We start from the raw sequence: 14,304 nt of genomic DNA, 5'->3' as shown, positions 1-14,304 counted from the left end.
TTAACTGTCCGTTCCCAAAGTTTTCCAACTTTTCAAGCGGACAGCAAAAACCTACATGTCGGGTTTTCCTGTCCGCTTGAAAAGTCGGACATCTTTGGGAACGGACAGTTAAGGACAGACACAGACTGTAAAAGAACGCACCTGATGTCCATTTAAATCAATGAAAAATGTCACAGACACAGCTAGTGTCCGCTGCTAATGTCCGCGCAAGATTTTGAACGGACATTAGCAGCGGGCGGACACTACCTGTCGGACACTGACGGTAGTGTGAACACCCCCTAACTTGTGTCTGCTTTATTTTTGATGGGAGTGCCAAATATTTGTTCCTTAGAGAGTGTTAAAGCATAATAAAAATTGTTTACGACACAAATATGTGTTACGCTTTATACTGTGATACCATTAATGACGATAGAGATACGCATTAACAGGAATGAATTGTTTCTCACCATTGGACAATAAAGTGTTGTTTTTAGAACATGAATGTATATATCATCAAATCTAAAGAGGACCATTCATCTCTCCTGACAGATCTGTATTCCCATGAAATCACAGTTCTTGAGAATGTTTTAGGTATTTTTGAAGTAAGAGGTTCCTCTGTTATTCCTGTTATATGTTACTCACAGTTCATGTCATTGCTGAGTTGTGAGGAATGGCCCCCTTTATAGCTCAAAAACAATAGAAGTGTACTGTCTATGGTATATAATATGTCACATCATAGAGGACAATGAAGGTCCTCTTTATGGTTGAGCCTGCATGTTACAGAAATGCAGCAGAGAAGAAAAAAAACCAGTTTTAAACAAAGACCCCACATAGCGAAACGCAGAAAAATAAAATGCAGTGGAAATTGCTTTTTCTCTGCAGCGGTTTTCATTGCATTTTTACAGTGTTTTCGTCTGTGGACTTTCTGCGCTTATTATTATACCTTTACAGAAACCGCCAGCATTTCCGCAGGTACAATAGATATGCAGCATTATTGAAAACACAGCTTTTTGTCAGCAGATTTTTTTCTGCAATGTATGGATGGGATTAGCCAGAATTCCATTCACTTTGCAGGTACTGTAAAATACAGAGGTTTTTTCCAGGGCGTGTCTGCCACACCAAAAATGCTGCTTTTATGCAATGTGGTGCTTCAGCCTTAGAGTTTCATCAATGTGAATGAGATTTAACTTAATCTCAGTCACACACAGCATAACAAAACACTACAGGGTTTTCAAAAAAATGTATATCTCTTTTTTTTTTTTTTTTTTTAAAGTTAATATTTACCTGTGAAAAGGCTGCATTTTCCCTACAGACTAATAGGGGGCTAGACAAAATCTCAAAACATAACAGTAAAATAGTGAAAAATACAAAGGTTTTTGCTTGTATAATGAAAGGTTCTGCAGCTTTCTAATATTCTCCTACTAATATTAGTATGTTAGGCTGTTGCCACACAGGGCTCAGGATGGGGCTATAGCCATAGCCAATGCTGGGGCTGCCAGTGCTTTAACTTTTAATTAAGTGAAACACCAGTTAATTACAGCCATATCTCATTACTGGCAGTGTCTTAACCACAATGCCATCTGCAATGAGATATAGCTGTAACTAATCAGTGTTTTTTTTTTTACTTAGGCCCCATGCACACAAATGAGTGACATCCGTGGAGTACGGTCTGGTGAGAGTCTTATGTCCTGGACTAAACTCTGCCTTATACATAGAGATCACTGCATTGTGGTCAGTTATGGCGCAATGAGCTCCTGAACAGCCTGACTGGTACTGTACAAAACTAGGAGCTCATTGTATAACTTACTAAGATCAATCAGTTCTATACACATGGCCGAGGACAGTCTGGGACATATGGTCCACAAACAGATAGCTAGGACTCAATCGTGTGCAGAAGTAACCGATGGTCCTAGCTCTGAATGCTACTATAGCTACATTGGGAACCCCATGTGGCACTACCCTTATACAACTGGCATTGCTGATAATTATACAATTAATAAGCATCATTAGATTACACAGGATACAGGCTGCACTACTATGATTTTGTAATACTGTAGATGGAAATAAACATTACACGTACAATACACAGATCTTCTTAAAACAATGGAATGATTTATGAAAAAAATAATTTTGTCCATAAAAACATAATAAATGTCAGTACTATGGAGGTGGCTAAAGATTAAAAAAAACTTTAATGCAAAGAATCTGCTTGAGCCACTAAACATACAGTAAGCTAGTGAAAATGCCAAAAAGATTTATACATATTTTTTGCTAGGGACCTCTGGCTGGAAAAGGATTTGCAAACAGCTGCAATAATGTTATTTTTCCTTTAAAAAAAAAAAAAAAAAAAAGTGACTTTTTCATTCTCCACTTTAGTGTATTTAATCTGCAGTCTCACGTAACTATAAGTGGCTTTGAGCAAAAGCAAATTCTGAGTCAGCTCTTGCCAACTACTGTCTTTCTACCTCAAGGCATCCGCTGTGAGTTAACTAGATGATTGCCATGCTGGTATGAGAAAAATTGCCTTAAAAAACACAACACAAAAATACAAATATAGAATATATAGTAATATATTACATGAGATATTATTTTATATATGAATATTTTAGGGAAAAAAAAAAAAAGACATGGACCACAAATCTCGGTATGATTTTATCTATAATGCTTTAGTACTTGCTCAAAATTGTAGGAGATTCCACATTTAGTTTATTCAAGCTACATAAGATCATTATTATTTTGTGTGTCATTAGGTCATCCACCCTCTAAATGGAGGCATAGATTTTTTTCAGTGTTGTACTTTATATGATTTATAGAAAAAGAAATCACAACCAATACTTTTACCTAAAATTCACCAAAATATCCACTATACACCAACATATTCAAAAGTGCAGCAAAGAGATTGTAAGCACTCACATCAGTCCATGTCTGGACAATCTCTTAACTCGATATCTTAAACCTTAGATACACACACTTGCCAATTACATAGGAAACAAGATGGCTATGTTTTAGGAGTGTAGTAAGAAAACCCATGCAAATACAGGGAGATAAAAACTCTATTCAGAAGTTTCCCTAAGGCCCTATTCAGACAGCTGTATTGCATTAGTATTTCTTTAATACATCTGCAAATTCTACCTCAACTGAGGGTTCAATGACAAACTCAGATATCCCTATGATGCTGCTAGTTTGGGTCCTACGGGTCGGAAACACCGTGGGAAAAATCGTGGCATTTTACAGTACTTGCAAAGTGGATGGGATTCATGCAAATACCATGCCCACTTTGCAGAAAAAAATCGCAGCGCAGACATGCTGCGATTTCCAAAACTGTCACAGTTTGAAAATCGCAGCATGTCAATTATATCTACAGAAACGCCGGCGGCTTTCCTATAGATATAATTGTGACAGAAAGTCTGCGGAGGCAAACTCCGTGAACTTTCTGTTCAAAGCGCTGCGGGAAGAACCATAATGGGTTCAAAGCGCTGCGGGAAGAACCGCAATACGTTCATGCCGCGGTTGTACCCACAGTGCTTTAACGCGGCGGTTCTGGCCCATTGGGCCCCGGCCTTAAGGTGGAAACTGCAGCCATAAATTACACATGAATATATATAAAACATACAAAGCCATTTATGTTATGAGTCATTTCAATGTAAACGAGAAAGTCATAAGACCACAATACCTCTGATCTTGTCCTGTCCATTATGTTCTACGGTAGGATTCTCTAGGTTAGTTCTTAATACAAATTCTGACTCTGAACGCTCCTAAAATGAAATACATTAAAACAGCATTAATATCACAATATTATAAATATAAACAAGATCATCTACTCAGCTAACTATGAAAATGGGGCAGAAAAATAATAATCATAATAATTATCACAATATAAAAAAACATTACAGTGCTAGCTTTCTGATAGAAAAACATGATTTGTAGAATTGATTGAATATCAGTAACATATCCACCTTTGCTTCAGTTCTTCAAATATCAATATATTCACTACATTTTAGAAAGTTGCAGACTAGAAAACCTTTATACAATGCTTTCTAAGTTATGTTCGATAAATATATCTTTTTTTATCTTCCCCAATTCTAGCTTATCCAATGATTTGAGAATTCTGCATTTATATGCTCATAACTGGTTGTCTTGCACATCAGAAACCTATCTCCATCTGGAAGAAGAGCCTACAGCATCGGCTTCAAAACACAACCAATACCAGTTGTCCAAAGCATCTGAGCTCCCGCTCCCACAGATCTAAATTCAATATGTTCTCTCAAAAGTAGAGCAGCCTCAGGGCCGTGCAAAATATCCACTTTCCAACTCTTGTGCCTGGAAGTTTTATATGCAGATTTTCTCAATTATACATACAAGATGCTAAGAAGTGATATCATTATGTTTCACAGAGACGTCCTCACATACACACTGTAAAAAAGAATTGCGGTGACTTCACTTCAGAGACAAGATCAATAAAACTAAATATTTCTTTGGTGCTGCTGATGCATTTTATTGTGAAATAATGGTTATTGTTAACTGCTGGTTAATAAGTTGCTGAAAAAGAACAGTCAACATCAAGCAAAAGCGTTATGAGCCAAAACATGGGGCTATACAGAAAAAAAGCTGTGTAGAAAGTCACAGGTTAGTACAAAACCTGCATCTAAATTAAAGGAACACTCTGTGCAAAGCTGATACACTGTATAATGTGTAATGCAGAGTCTGAGGTCTGATTCACAACTGTGGATGGATTTACGTTCGGGGGTACGCTTGGGGACCCCCCCCCCCCCCCAAATAGAAACCTAATCCGCATAAAAAAGCTGTGACCTAAGGAAATCTGCATGAAGTGCTGCTTGAAGGACTTTTCCCTCCGCATTTTTCATGCGGAGAGGGGAATGGAATGGCCTGGACGCAGATGTGAACCGGGCCTGAGGGGAGGTGACTTACATAGTAGTAACAAAGAGTCAATCTTTGTGCCATTCATCTCTTCCTAATGGCCTGAATGAACCAGAATTATGATTCAATTTTGACATTCATGCCTTACAACAGATTTACTGTTTGTGTTAGACGTTTTTTTTTTTTTTTTTTTTTTTGTCCCACTATGTTTAGAAAAGGGGTCACTGCTTAAAAAATGGCTGTGCCTCAGTGAAAACCGGCACAGCTAAATATGCACAATCTGAATATTTGGCATCAATGAAGCTAACCAAGCTGGTGGCATAAGGAACACAAAACATGTTAGGGATGATGCACCAAATTTATCATAGAGCAGCCTTTGTAATTCTGCGCATCTTCTGCAGGTCTGGCCTACTTTTAAGCTGTATACATTTAAGACCATATTACCCCCATCCCAACATGCGCTGTAAGTATAGAACGCAGCAGGAAAGGAGTTCTGGCGTAGCACCAAACATACAGAAAGAGCTGCCACAGATTCAGGCTTTGAACCAGTACCCCACATTTTGCCAAAACAGCAGTTTACTACTAAGAAAACATTGTGTAACAAATAGTGGGGTGCATTCATCCTTTTAACTCCCCATATAAATTACTTGAGGGGTTACTTTTGGAGGTATTCACTCTATAGGTAATTTAGGGTCTCTGCAAATGAGACATGAGCCCATTCCAACAAATCTGTGTTCTAAAAACCAACTGCGGCTCCTTCTGCAGTTTATGACCAAATATGAGATATTACAGAGTTTAGGTGAAAACGCATTACAATGTGTTTTTTTCCCTATATTTTTCTTGTAAAAGTTTGGAGCTAAAACAATGTATTATTGTGTTTATAACACCAGGTAGAAACTTGAGCCAATAGTCACGACATTCCTCGATGAATTCCTTGAACGGTGTTTTGACACCTCAATACCTCTGTAAACCTGATATGGCACCTAAAAAAAGATTCTACTAAAATAAAGGTCTAAAAGCCAAAAGGTGTCTTAATTTTGGAGGATTGTTTGTTAGTGAAAACAGACACTAGGCCACATATAAGATATTTCTACACACTGAAGAATTAAGTATTGAGGTACTGCAAAAAGTTCAATTCCGTTTTTAAATTTCCAATAATTTTTGCTTTTTTTTCGAGTGCAATGTCTAAAGGATTAAGGGTTGTTCACACTACCGCTGATGTCCACCCCGGGGTTTCCATCCTAAACCTCAGGGAAACTGGACAGGGGACGGCTTGCTGGCGGTCAGCTTTAAAAACCATTCATTTGAATGGGTTTTTAAAGGTAACCGCCAGTATCAGTAATGCGGTCTCTCTGCCTGGAAACCATTTTTTTTGTTTGTTTTTTTTTGCATGAACATAAAGTCATGCATGTATGCCTTTGTGTCCATGCAAAAAAAAAAAAAAAAAAAAACGGTTTCCAGGCGGAGAGACCGCATACTGATACCGGCGGTTACCTTTAAAAACCCATTCAAATGAATGGTTTTTAAAGCTGACCACCAGCAAGCCGTCCCCAAAAACCCCGGGGCGGACAGGAGTGGTAGTGTGAATGCTCCCTAACAAAGTTCCTTAATACATATTTACAAAAATGTATAATTAGCAGAAATATAATATGTCGCAAAAATAAAAAAAAAAATCACATTCACTTGGATAAGTGAAATCATTCCAAAATTATTGTCACATAGAATGACTAATGTAAGATTTGGAACAATGGGCTGTGTCAAAAGCCAAAGCTGGCAGCAGCAGCAAAGGGTTAATAAACCTTCCCCAATGACTCAATACATTGTAAGCTCCTGTATGACAGAGTAGATACACCAAATGGGCTGATTTATTGCATATATACAGTATATAAAAGGAATAGCAATATCACGTTTGACCCATCATCTATATTATGACTTTATGGTATGACAACATGGATGTGAACACAATTTTGTGAAACGATTTTATTAAATTTGCCTCTTTTTTTTCTCGGCCATCAGAGGCCTGGCTAATCTGATGACCTAGAATGTTTATCTCAGCATAGTCTTTATTATGACAATATCCATCCATATGTCTTCCTATAATGGGCAGGTACGGTCATTTTCTTCTATATCGTTACTTGTATTTCTTGTGTAATGAGCAGCAGCTGCCCATACAATGGAGCTCTGTAATCTTCCACAGTGTATCTCGCTGGAGAGAGTAATGCCAGTAGAGTAAATATATAAAGGGCTTAGCAGAGAGCAGGAATGTGGCCATATTGTGGTACTCATTACCCGCGGCAGCCAGAAATAACACAGCCTTGTTTTTAGGTAAAACTAGGGTTTTACAAAACATGCAAAAAAATGTCCATTTTGGCTCCAGAGTAAACATTTAGGCCTTATTCTTTTTTCCTTTGAGTGAAGAGTTTATGAAAGAGCTGAACAATGGAAACTTACTTGTTATAAAACTACAAATCTTAGCCTTAAGAGGAACTTTGCTTGAAAAAAAAAAATCTCTCCTTGGCAAAAGTTGTAAGGAATGAATCACCTTTATTAAAAATTGTCAGAAAAAAGCAAACAACAGATATTTTAGTTACCAGAATAAAATGTATCCATAAATGGAAATAAAGAGCAAATGCTGTCTGTAAAGGAAAGTCCGCAAAATATTCCAGCTAAAGGGACGATTGAATTTAGATGATATCGCCTTGGGAACCCATTTGTATATTGAATATATGTACTATACATGATAGGTCATCAATTGAAGGCCTGTGGGGCTGAGCTGCAATACCAGGCACAGCTGCTGCACAAATGTAGAGGCCTGTGCTTGCTAAGTACTGAAGATGCTCAGGCCTCTACTAACAGCCGATTGGCTGGAAACTTTGGTGTCAGGCGCCTGCTGATCTTTGATTGATGCCCTCACTTTTAGCCCACATTGCAGCGTTTCAGCCAATCAGTGATGTTCTGCTCATACGTGGCTCTAGCACAAAGCCACTTATTGGCTGAAGTCCTTGTGTGCAGCAGATGGTACTCAAAGACTTCGCACTGGATCCCCAGCAGAATTGACAGGTGAACATACAGTGCTTGCTAACAAGTGGAATACCCCTCTAATTAGTCCTGGGAAACTCTTACGTTTTGCCGCTTTAGCACTAACTCTTTGGTGGCCCCATGGGCCTTTATTGGCTTTGCTGCAGCTATAATGTGCCATAAATTCATGTGGGAATTGCAAATATTCAATGACATCCGTGGTCTTGGGTAACACATGCAGGCATCCCCATTGGGACCACTGTCTGGTTACAGAAATTAACTGAATGTACTGCACAGAATATTATCTCTACAGCAAAATGAAAACAGACTATTGGGGACCACCAGTGTGCTTGAGAAAAAAATGTCAGCATGTTCGCTCCTGTCATATATATATATATATATATATATATATATATATATATATATATATATATATATATATATATATATATATATATATATATATATATATATGCTATACTTATTGTACCCAGCTGTGAGAAACTATGCATATAGTATACTGAGTTATGTGTCTATTTATGAGCATTCTTATAGTTACAGTCCTATGAAAAAGTTTGGGCACCCCTATTAATCTTGATCATTTTTAGTTCTAATTATTTTGGTGTTTGCAACAGCCATTTCAGTTTGATATATCTAATAACTGATGGACACGGTAATATTTCAGGATTGAAATGAGGTTTATTGTACTAACAGAAAATGTGCAATATGCATTAAACCAAAATTTGACCGGTGCAAAAGTATGGGCACCTCAACAGAAAAGTGGCATTAATATTTAGTAGCTCCTCCTTTTGCAAAGATAACAGCCTCTAGTCACTTCCTGTAGCTTTTAATCAGTTCCTGGATCCTGGATAAAGGTATTTTGGACCATTTCTTTCTACAAAACAATTCAAGTTCAGTTAAGTTTGATGGTCGCCGAACATGGACAGCCCGCTCTCAAATGATCTGAAAACAAAGATTGTTCAACATAGTTGTTCAGGGGAAGGATACAAAACGTTGTCTCAGAGATTTAACCTGTCAGTTTCCACTGTGAGGAACATAGTAAGGAAATGGAAGACCACAGGGACAGTTCTTGTTAAGCCCAGAAGTGGCAGGCCAAGAAAAATATCAGAAAGGCAGAGAAGAAGAATGGTGAGAACAGTCAAGGACAATCCACAGACCACCTCCAAAGAGCTGCAGCATCATCTTGCTGCAGATGGTGTCACTGTGCATCGGTCAACAATACAGCGCACTTTGCACAAGGAGAAGCTGTATGGGAGAGTGATGAGAAAGAAGCCGTTTCTGCACGTACGCCACAAACAGAGTCGCCTGAGGTATGAAAAAGCACATTTGGAGAAGCCAGCTTCATTTTGGAAACAAAGATTGAGTTGTTTGGTTATAAAAAAAGGCATTATGCATGGCGTCCAAAAAGAAACAGCATTCCAAGAAAAACACTTGCTACCCACTGTAAAATTTGGTGGAGGTTCCATCATGCTTTGGGGCTGTGTGGCCAATGCCGGCACCGGGAATCTTGTTAAAGTTGAGGGTCGCATGGATTCCACTCAGTATCAGCAGATTCTTGAGAATAATGTTCAAGAATCAGTGACGAAGTTGAAGTTACGCCGGGGATGGATATTTCAGCAAGACAATGATCCAAAACACCGCTCCAAATCCTCAGGCATTCATGCAGAGGAACAATGACAATGTTCTGGAATGGCCATCCCAGTCCCCAGACCTGAATATCATTGAACATCTGTGGGATGATTTGAAGCGGGCTGTCCATGCTCGGCGACCATCTAACTTAACTGAACTTGAATTGTTTGTCCAAAATACCTTTATCCAGGATCCAGGAACTGATTAAAAGCTACAGAAAGCGACTAGAGGCTGTTATCTTTGCAAAAGGAGGATCTACTAAATATTAATGTCACTTTTCTGTTGAGGTGCCCATACTTTTGCACCGGTCAAATTTTGGTTTAATGCATATTGCACATTTTCTGTTAGTACAATAAACCTCATTTCAATCCTGAAATATTACTGTGTCCATCAGTTATTAGATATATCAAACTGAAATGGCTGTAGCAAATACCAAAATATTTAGAACTAAAAATGATTAAGATTAATAGGGGTGCCCAAACTTTTTCATAGGACTGTATGTTTGTTTTAATTTATTGAGGTAGTTAGATGATTGGCCTTTTGTGTAATTGTCTATATGGAATCTGAAGGTTTCCTGTGTCCAGTAATTCTTATTTATATGGTAATTTCAATGGAGCAGGAATTGAATTCAGTGCAGACATCTGCTAATTAGTAAGTATTTATTAGGCCCGGTTCACATCTGCATTCAGTATTCCACGAACCCCACGAACAGAAACCTATATGCATTAAAAAGCGGTTAGCTAAGAAACCACATGGACCCCATAGACTATAATGGGGTTCGTGTGGTTTTGCTCGGTGTCCGCAAGAATCATGCATAGAGAAAAGTACTGCAAAAAGCACTTTTCTCTCTCTGCATGTTTTGTGCAGAAACCACACGGACCCCATTATAGGGTCCGTGTGGTTTCTTAGCTAATCGCTTTTTAATGTGTACAGGTTTCTGTTCGGGGGTCCCCAAGCAGACCCCTGAATGGAATACCGAACGCAGATGAACCAGGTTCATAGTGGTTTCTAACAAGATCTCCCGACTCCCTTTTGCAGTCTGAATGCATAGAAGGCCAAGGCTTAGTATATTAAGCAAAGAATAATATCATACCTCTATGTGGTACCACTGAGAGTTATGGAATATGTAAACTATGTCACATATCTCAGGATTTAGCATTTGTCATTAGCTCACCCAGTAACAGGTGGGAGGTGCCAGAAAGGGAGTAGAGTCCTTAAAAAGATATAAGGTACACAAACTCAGGGTCAGTTATGTATAGACACAGCCTAATGTGTGATCTGTCCATTCCTTCCATCACACTCAAATGGCAAGGCTTGAAAAATGTCTGTTTTATTGCTTTATGTTTTATTTGATATAGTTTGCATGAATCAAATCACATCTTTTTATCACATCTTTTCTTGTTAAGTACTGTACTTTTTGGAGTATATTAAATCTAAAATTTAATAAGTTGTCGTGTCCTTGGCTGTAAAAATCCCCACAATTCTGGAGAGAGTAAATATTGCTTAGGCTTGTTACTTTTTTTGTTTGCTATCGTTGTGAGTGGCTTGAGTGTATTGGTGTCTCATCTACGTAAAAGGCAGGTGGTGTCAGCCATTTGTATGGATGTGTGCAGATGTGGGGTCACTTCTGTGTTATGGCTCAGTGTAACAGGTGAATGTAGAAAGCATTAGCCCTCTCGGCGCTGTGTTATAACCATTGTTAACAGTGTGATTTGTGGACAGGACTGTAGTTTGATGGCTGCTTACTCTTGTCCTGTTTTCACACACACATTCTGCAGCACTATGCACTTGCAGTGTGTGTGTGTGTGTGTGTGTGTGTGTGTGTGTGTGTGTGAACATAACATATTACCATACTGGTAGCTGTGTGATGTACACCCTATGAAGTAATGACAAATACAATGACAGTGAAGATGATGATGAATGCAGTGCTGCAGGCTTTGTGCAGAGATCTCCAATTCACACATGCCAATATACATTCCATTGCGTAGCAAACAAAGAACAATTTTCAATCGAACATTTATGTCACATCTTTAAGGTATATTAAGTGAGGGTGAAAACCATAAAGTAAGGAAACAATGAGACCCCTGTTAAGCAGACATTCTCCTATATAGGTACAAGAATTGTGAAGACTTGTGAATGATAAACAATACACAAAAACTGCAGGAAAAGGGTTTCTTAGCCCTCCTGATAAATGTCACAATCGATATCCCAACAACTGATCAGCAACGGGCCTAATTAAAGTATTCAGCTTGTAAAACATAGCTGTCATGGAAGCTTCCATTAGTGTCTAAGCCAATAAAAAGATAATGGATTGGTTAAAGATATTCAGTTCATCTAGTGATGCCATGCATTAAAAAGACAGATTTTTGCAGAGGGTGGGGCTGAACGGGACCGATTCTCATTTTCAAATGGAATTACAATTGAACAGCCAGCACACCATATAAAAAATTAATTTCTCTTTAAGAAGAGTTTCATTCAATCTCCGCTTCATTATACATGCACCAGGAGAAGGCATTTGAGCAGCATTTATATGGTAGTTGTAGTCATGATTCATGGGGAAAAAATACATGTTGACTGTTTAAGTAAGGCTCTTCGATTTGGTGGACCGTGGTATTCAAATCACCAAGGCTGATGTGGAATCTAAATGATTTATTGGCTTTCTGTCTTCTGTGGCATAGCAATCCCTCCCTTCCTATTAATTCACATAGACCTGGTTGTCATATGACTAAAACCAGCTACAAATTAAACAGGAGGATAAAAGTAAATCTGCATCATCCAGATTCTGCTAAACCATAAATAAGAGTCATACCAGACAATGATTCAGGGGCCAAACATGTATAAGACTCTGACCAGGGCTGGGCTACATTGTGTGGTCACAAGATCTGCATAATTGGGTTTTGTTTTTATTATTTAACAAGGGTCTTGACTTACATAATGCAATATACATAAGAACCGAATACACACTTTACATAGACATAGGAAGGTTGCAGTCCTTTATACTTTCTCTAACCTGTCTCCCATTCTCTGCTACAGACAGATTATACTAAGTTGCCTTCACTTGCTATGTTATTGTAACTAGACAAGCCTAAACTGTATGTACATCTTGCTTACAAGTGTACCACCTCAGACATCAAGGAGGTGCACGGAAACTACAGGTCCCACAAAGACAAGGTGAAAGAGAGTATGAGCAGGAACTCAACAGATGTGTATCCTCTTCACATCCACAGTTTTCTGCCCTTAGCCCCATATCAATATATCACAAAATGGTTTTATATTACATTATTTACTTTAAGAGCAAAAGTTAAAGGATTTTCGGCCTAAAAATACTGATGCCTTATCCTAAGGATTAGTCATCAATATCATATTGGTGGGAACCCAATAACAAGCACTCCTACCAATTTTTTTGGCAGGTTATTCACAGCATGGAGCAGGCAGTAGATAGCTTAGGTGTTAGTAATGGCTTTCTTTTAGCTTTTCTGTATGTAAATCCCATTTTTGAAGAGTCCTGTTTATCACTCATGAAGTCAATGCCTCAGAAACTGCTAGGAGTTATAAAAGCCAGAGGTGGTGCAACAAAGTCCTAGTGATGTGTTGGAGTGTTATTTGGGTTGTTTGTTTTTTCATGATTCCATCACTTTTTCCTCAGAATTGAGTGATTCCATAATTCATTCCTTGCGCTTGTTCTAAAAATCTAACTGTTACTGGCTACCACAATTAGTTTTCTGGATTTCTTTTTTGTGTTTCTTAAAGCCAGAAAGTTGCCTTATGAAATGCCTTTAGTTTTTTTCCATGTGATCTGCTTTTTTTTCTACAAAATTAAACAACTGAAGGAACATCCTCAGGGACTGGTGATTCCTTAATTTTTGCCAGGGGTTGTACTATACCTCACATAATTGGTTTCAGCCCTGACTCGGGTAATATATAATTATGTGTCACCTACATGAAAATTACCATAATGGAGAAGAAAAACTATATTAAATATATTTTAGAAGCACTTTGTACTATTACAAAAAAAAAAAAAAAAAAAAAAAAAAACTTAAACATGATGGACAAGAGCTCCACTATCATGGGTCATTCCAGCACCATTTAAGTCAGTTGCTCTAATCCTACGATGGACGACACCAGACTGTGAGAATGGAAATGTGAACTTCGCCTTAAATATTTTTCTCTTCAAACAGTATGTCCAACCAGATATTGTGCTATTACAGAGAAGGTTACAATCTAGAGTATTGCTACTTTATAGTGTAAATGTACTTTCTATTTATACAAGTTGCCAGGGTTCCAATGTTACATACACATTTGTATGAAAGAATGGACATAAAGTGCAGGACAGGTGCTATATTGCAGTACAGTTATACTTTGCCCTTCACTCTATTTTAGCTGTAATGGAAAATCATTAAAAATTACACATGCAAAAGTGCCATACTGTTCAGGGCAACTGCCTTTGAACTTCAATGTAGGAGCATTTATACATACACATAAAAAGTATATATAATGCATGTCTTCTCAGTATGTATTCATGATCTGTGCTCCTTTGCTCCACTGCTCCACTTATGAGTTTAGCCGTCAATACAACGCCAGGTTCATGAATCATTCTCCAGTATAAATGGATGGATCTATCCCAGTGCTATTAAATCTTGCTCATATTTATGTGCCTCTCCTACCTATGTGTGGATCATAAAGTGTGTGTGGGTTTATCAGACTCATCTGTCATGTTTGTTATCTATAAAAGGCACACGTTTTAGATTTATAGAATAGCATTCAGATGATGAGAACAAT

At 38.1% G+C, this 14,304-nt stretch overlaps 1 protein-coding gene across 1 annotated transcript in view; it reads right to left on the bottom strand.

Annotated features, from left to right (window-relative positions):
- PARD3B (par-3 family cell polarity regulator beta) overlaps positions 1 to 14,304 on the bottom strand; it is a 799,946-nt gene that overhangs the window by 486,542 nt on the left and 299,100 nt on the right. The window contains exon 13 of the mRNA XM_075284374.1: positions 3,653 to 3,734. Within this exon, the coding sequence (XP_075140475.1) occupies positions 3,653 to 3,734 (82 nt within the window). The remainder of the gene's footprint in view (positions 1 to 3,652; positions 3,735 to 14,304) is intronic.

The sequence above is a fragment of the Leptodactylus fuscus genome, chromosome 8 (assembly GCF_031893055.1).
Source record: "Leptodactylus fuscus isolate aLepFus1 chromosome 8, aLepFus1.hap2, whole genome shotgun sequence".
NCBI lineage: Eukaryota > Metazoa > Chordata > Amphibia > Anura > Leptodactylidae > Leptodactylus > Leptodactylus fuscus.
The sequence above is the reverse complement of the archived record's forward strand: the minus strand, read 5'-3'. Positions and strand labels throughout refer to the sequence as shown.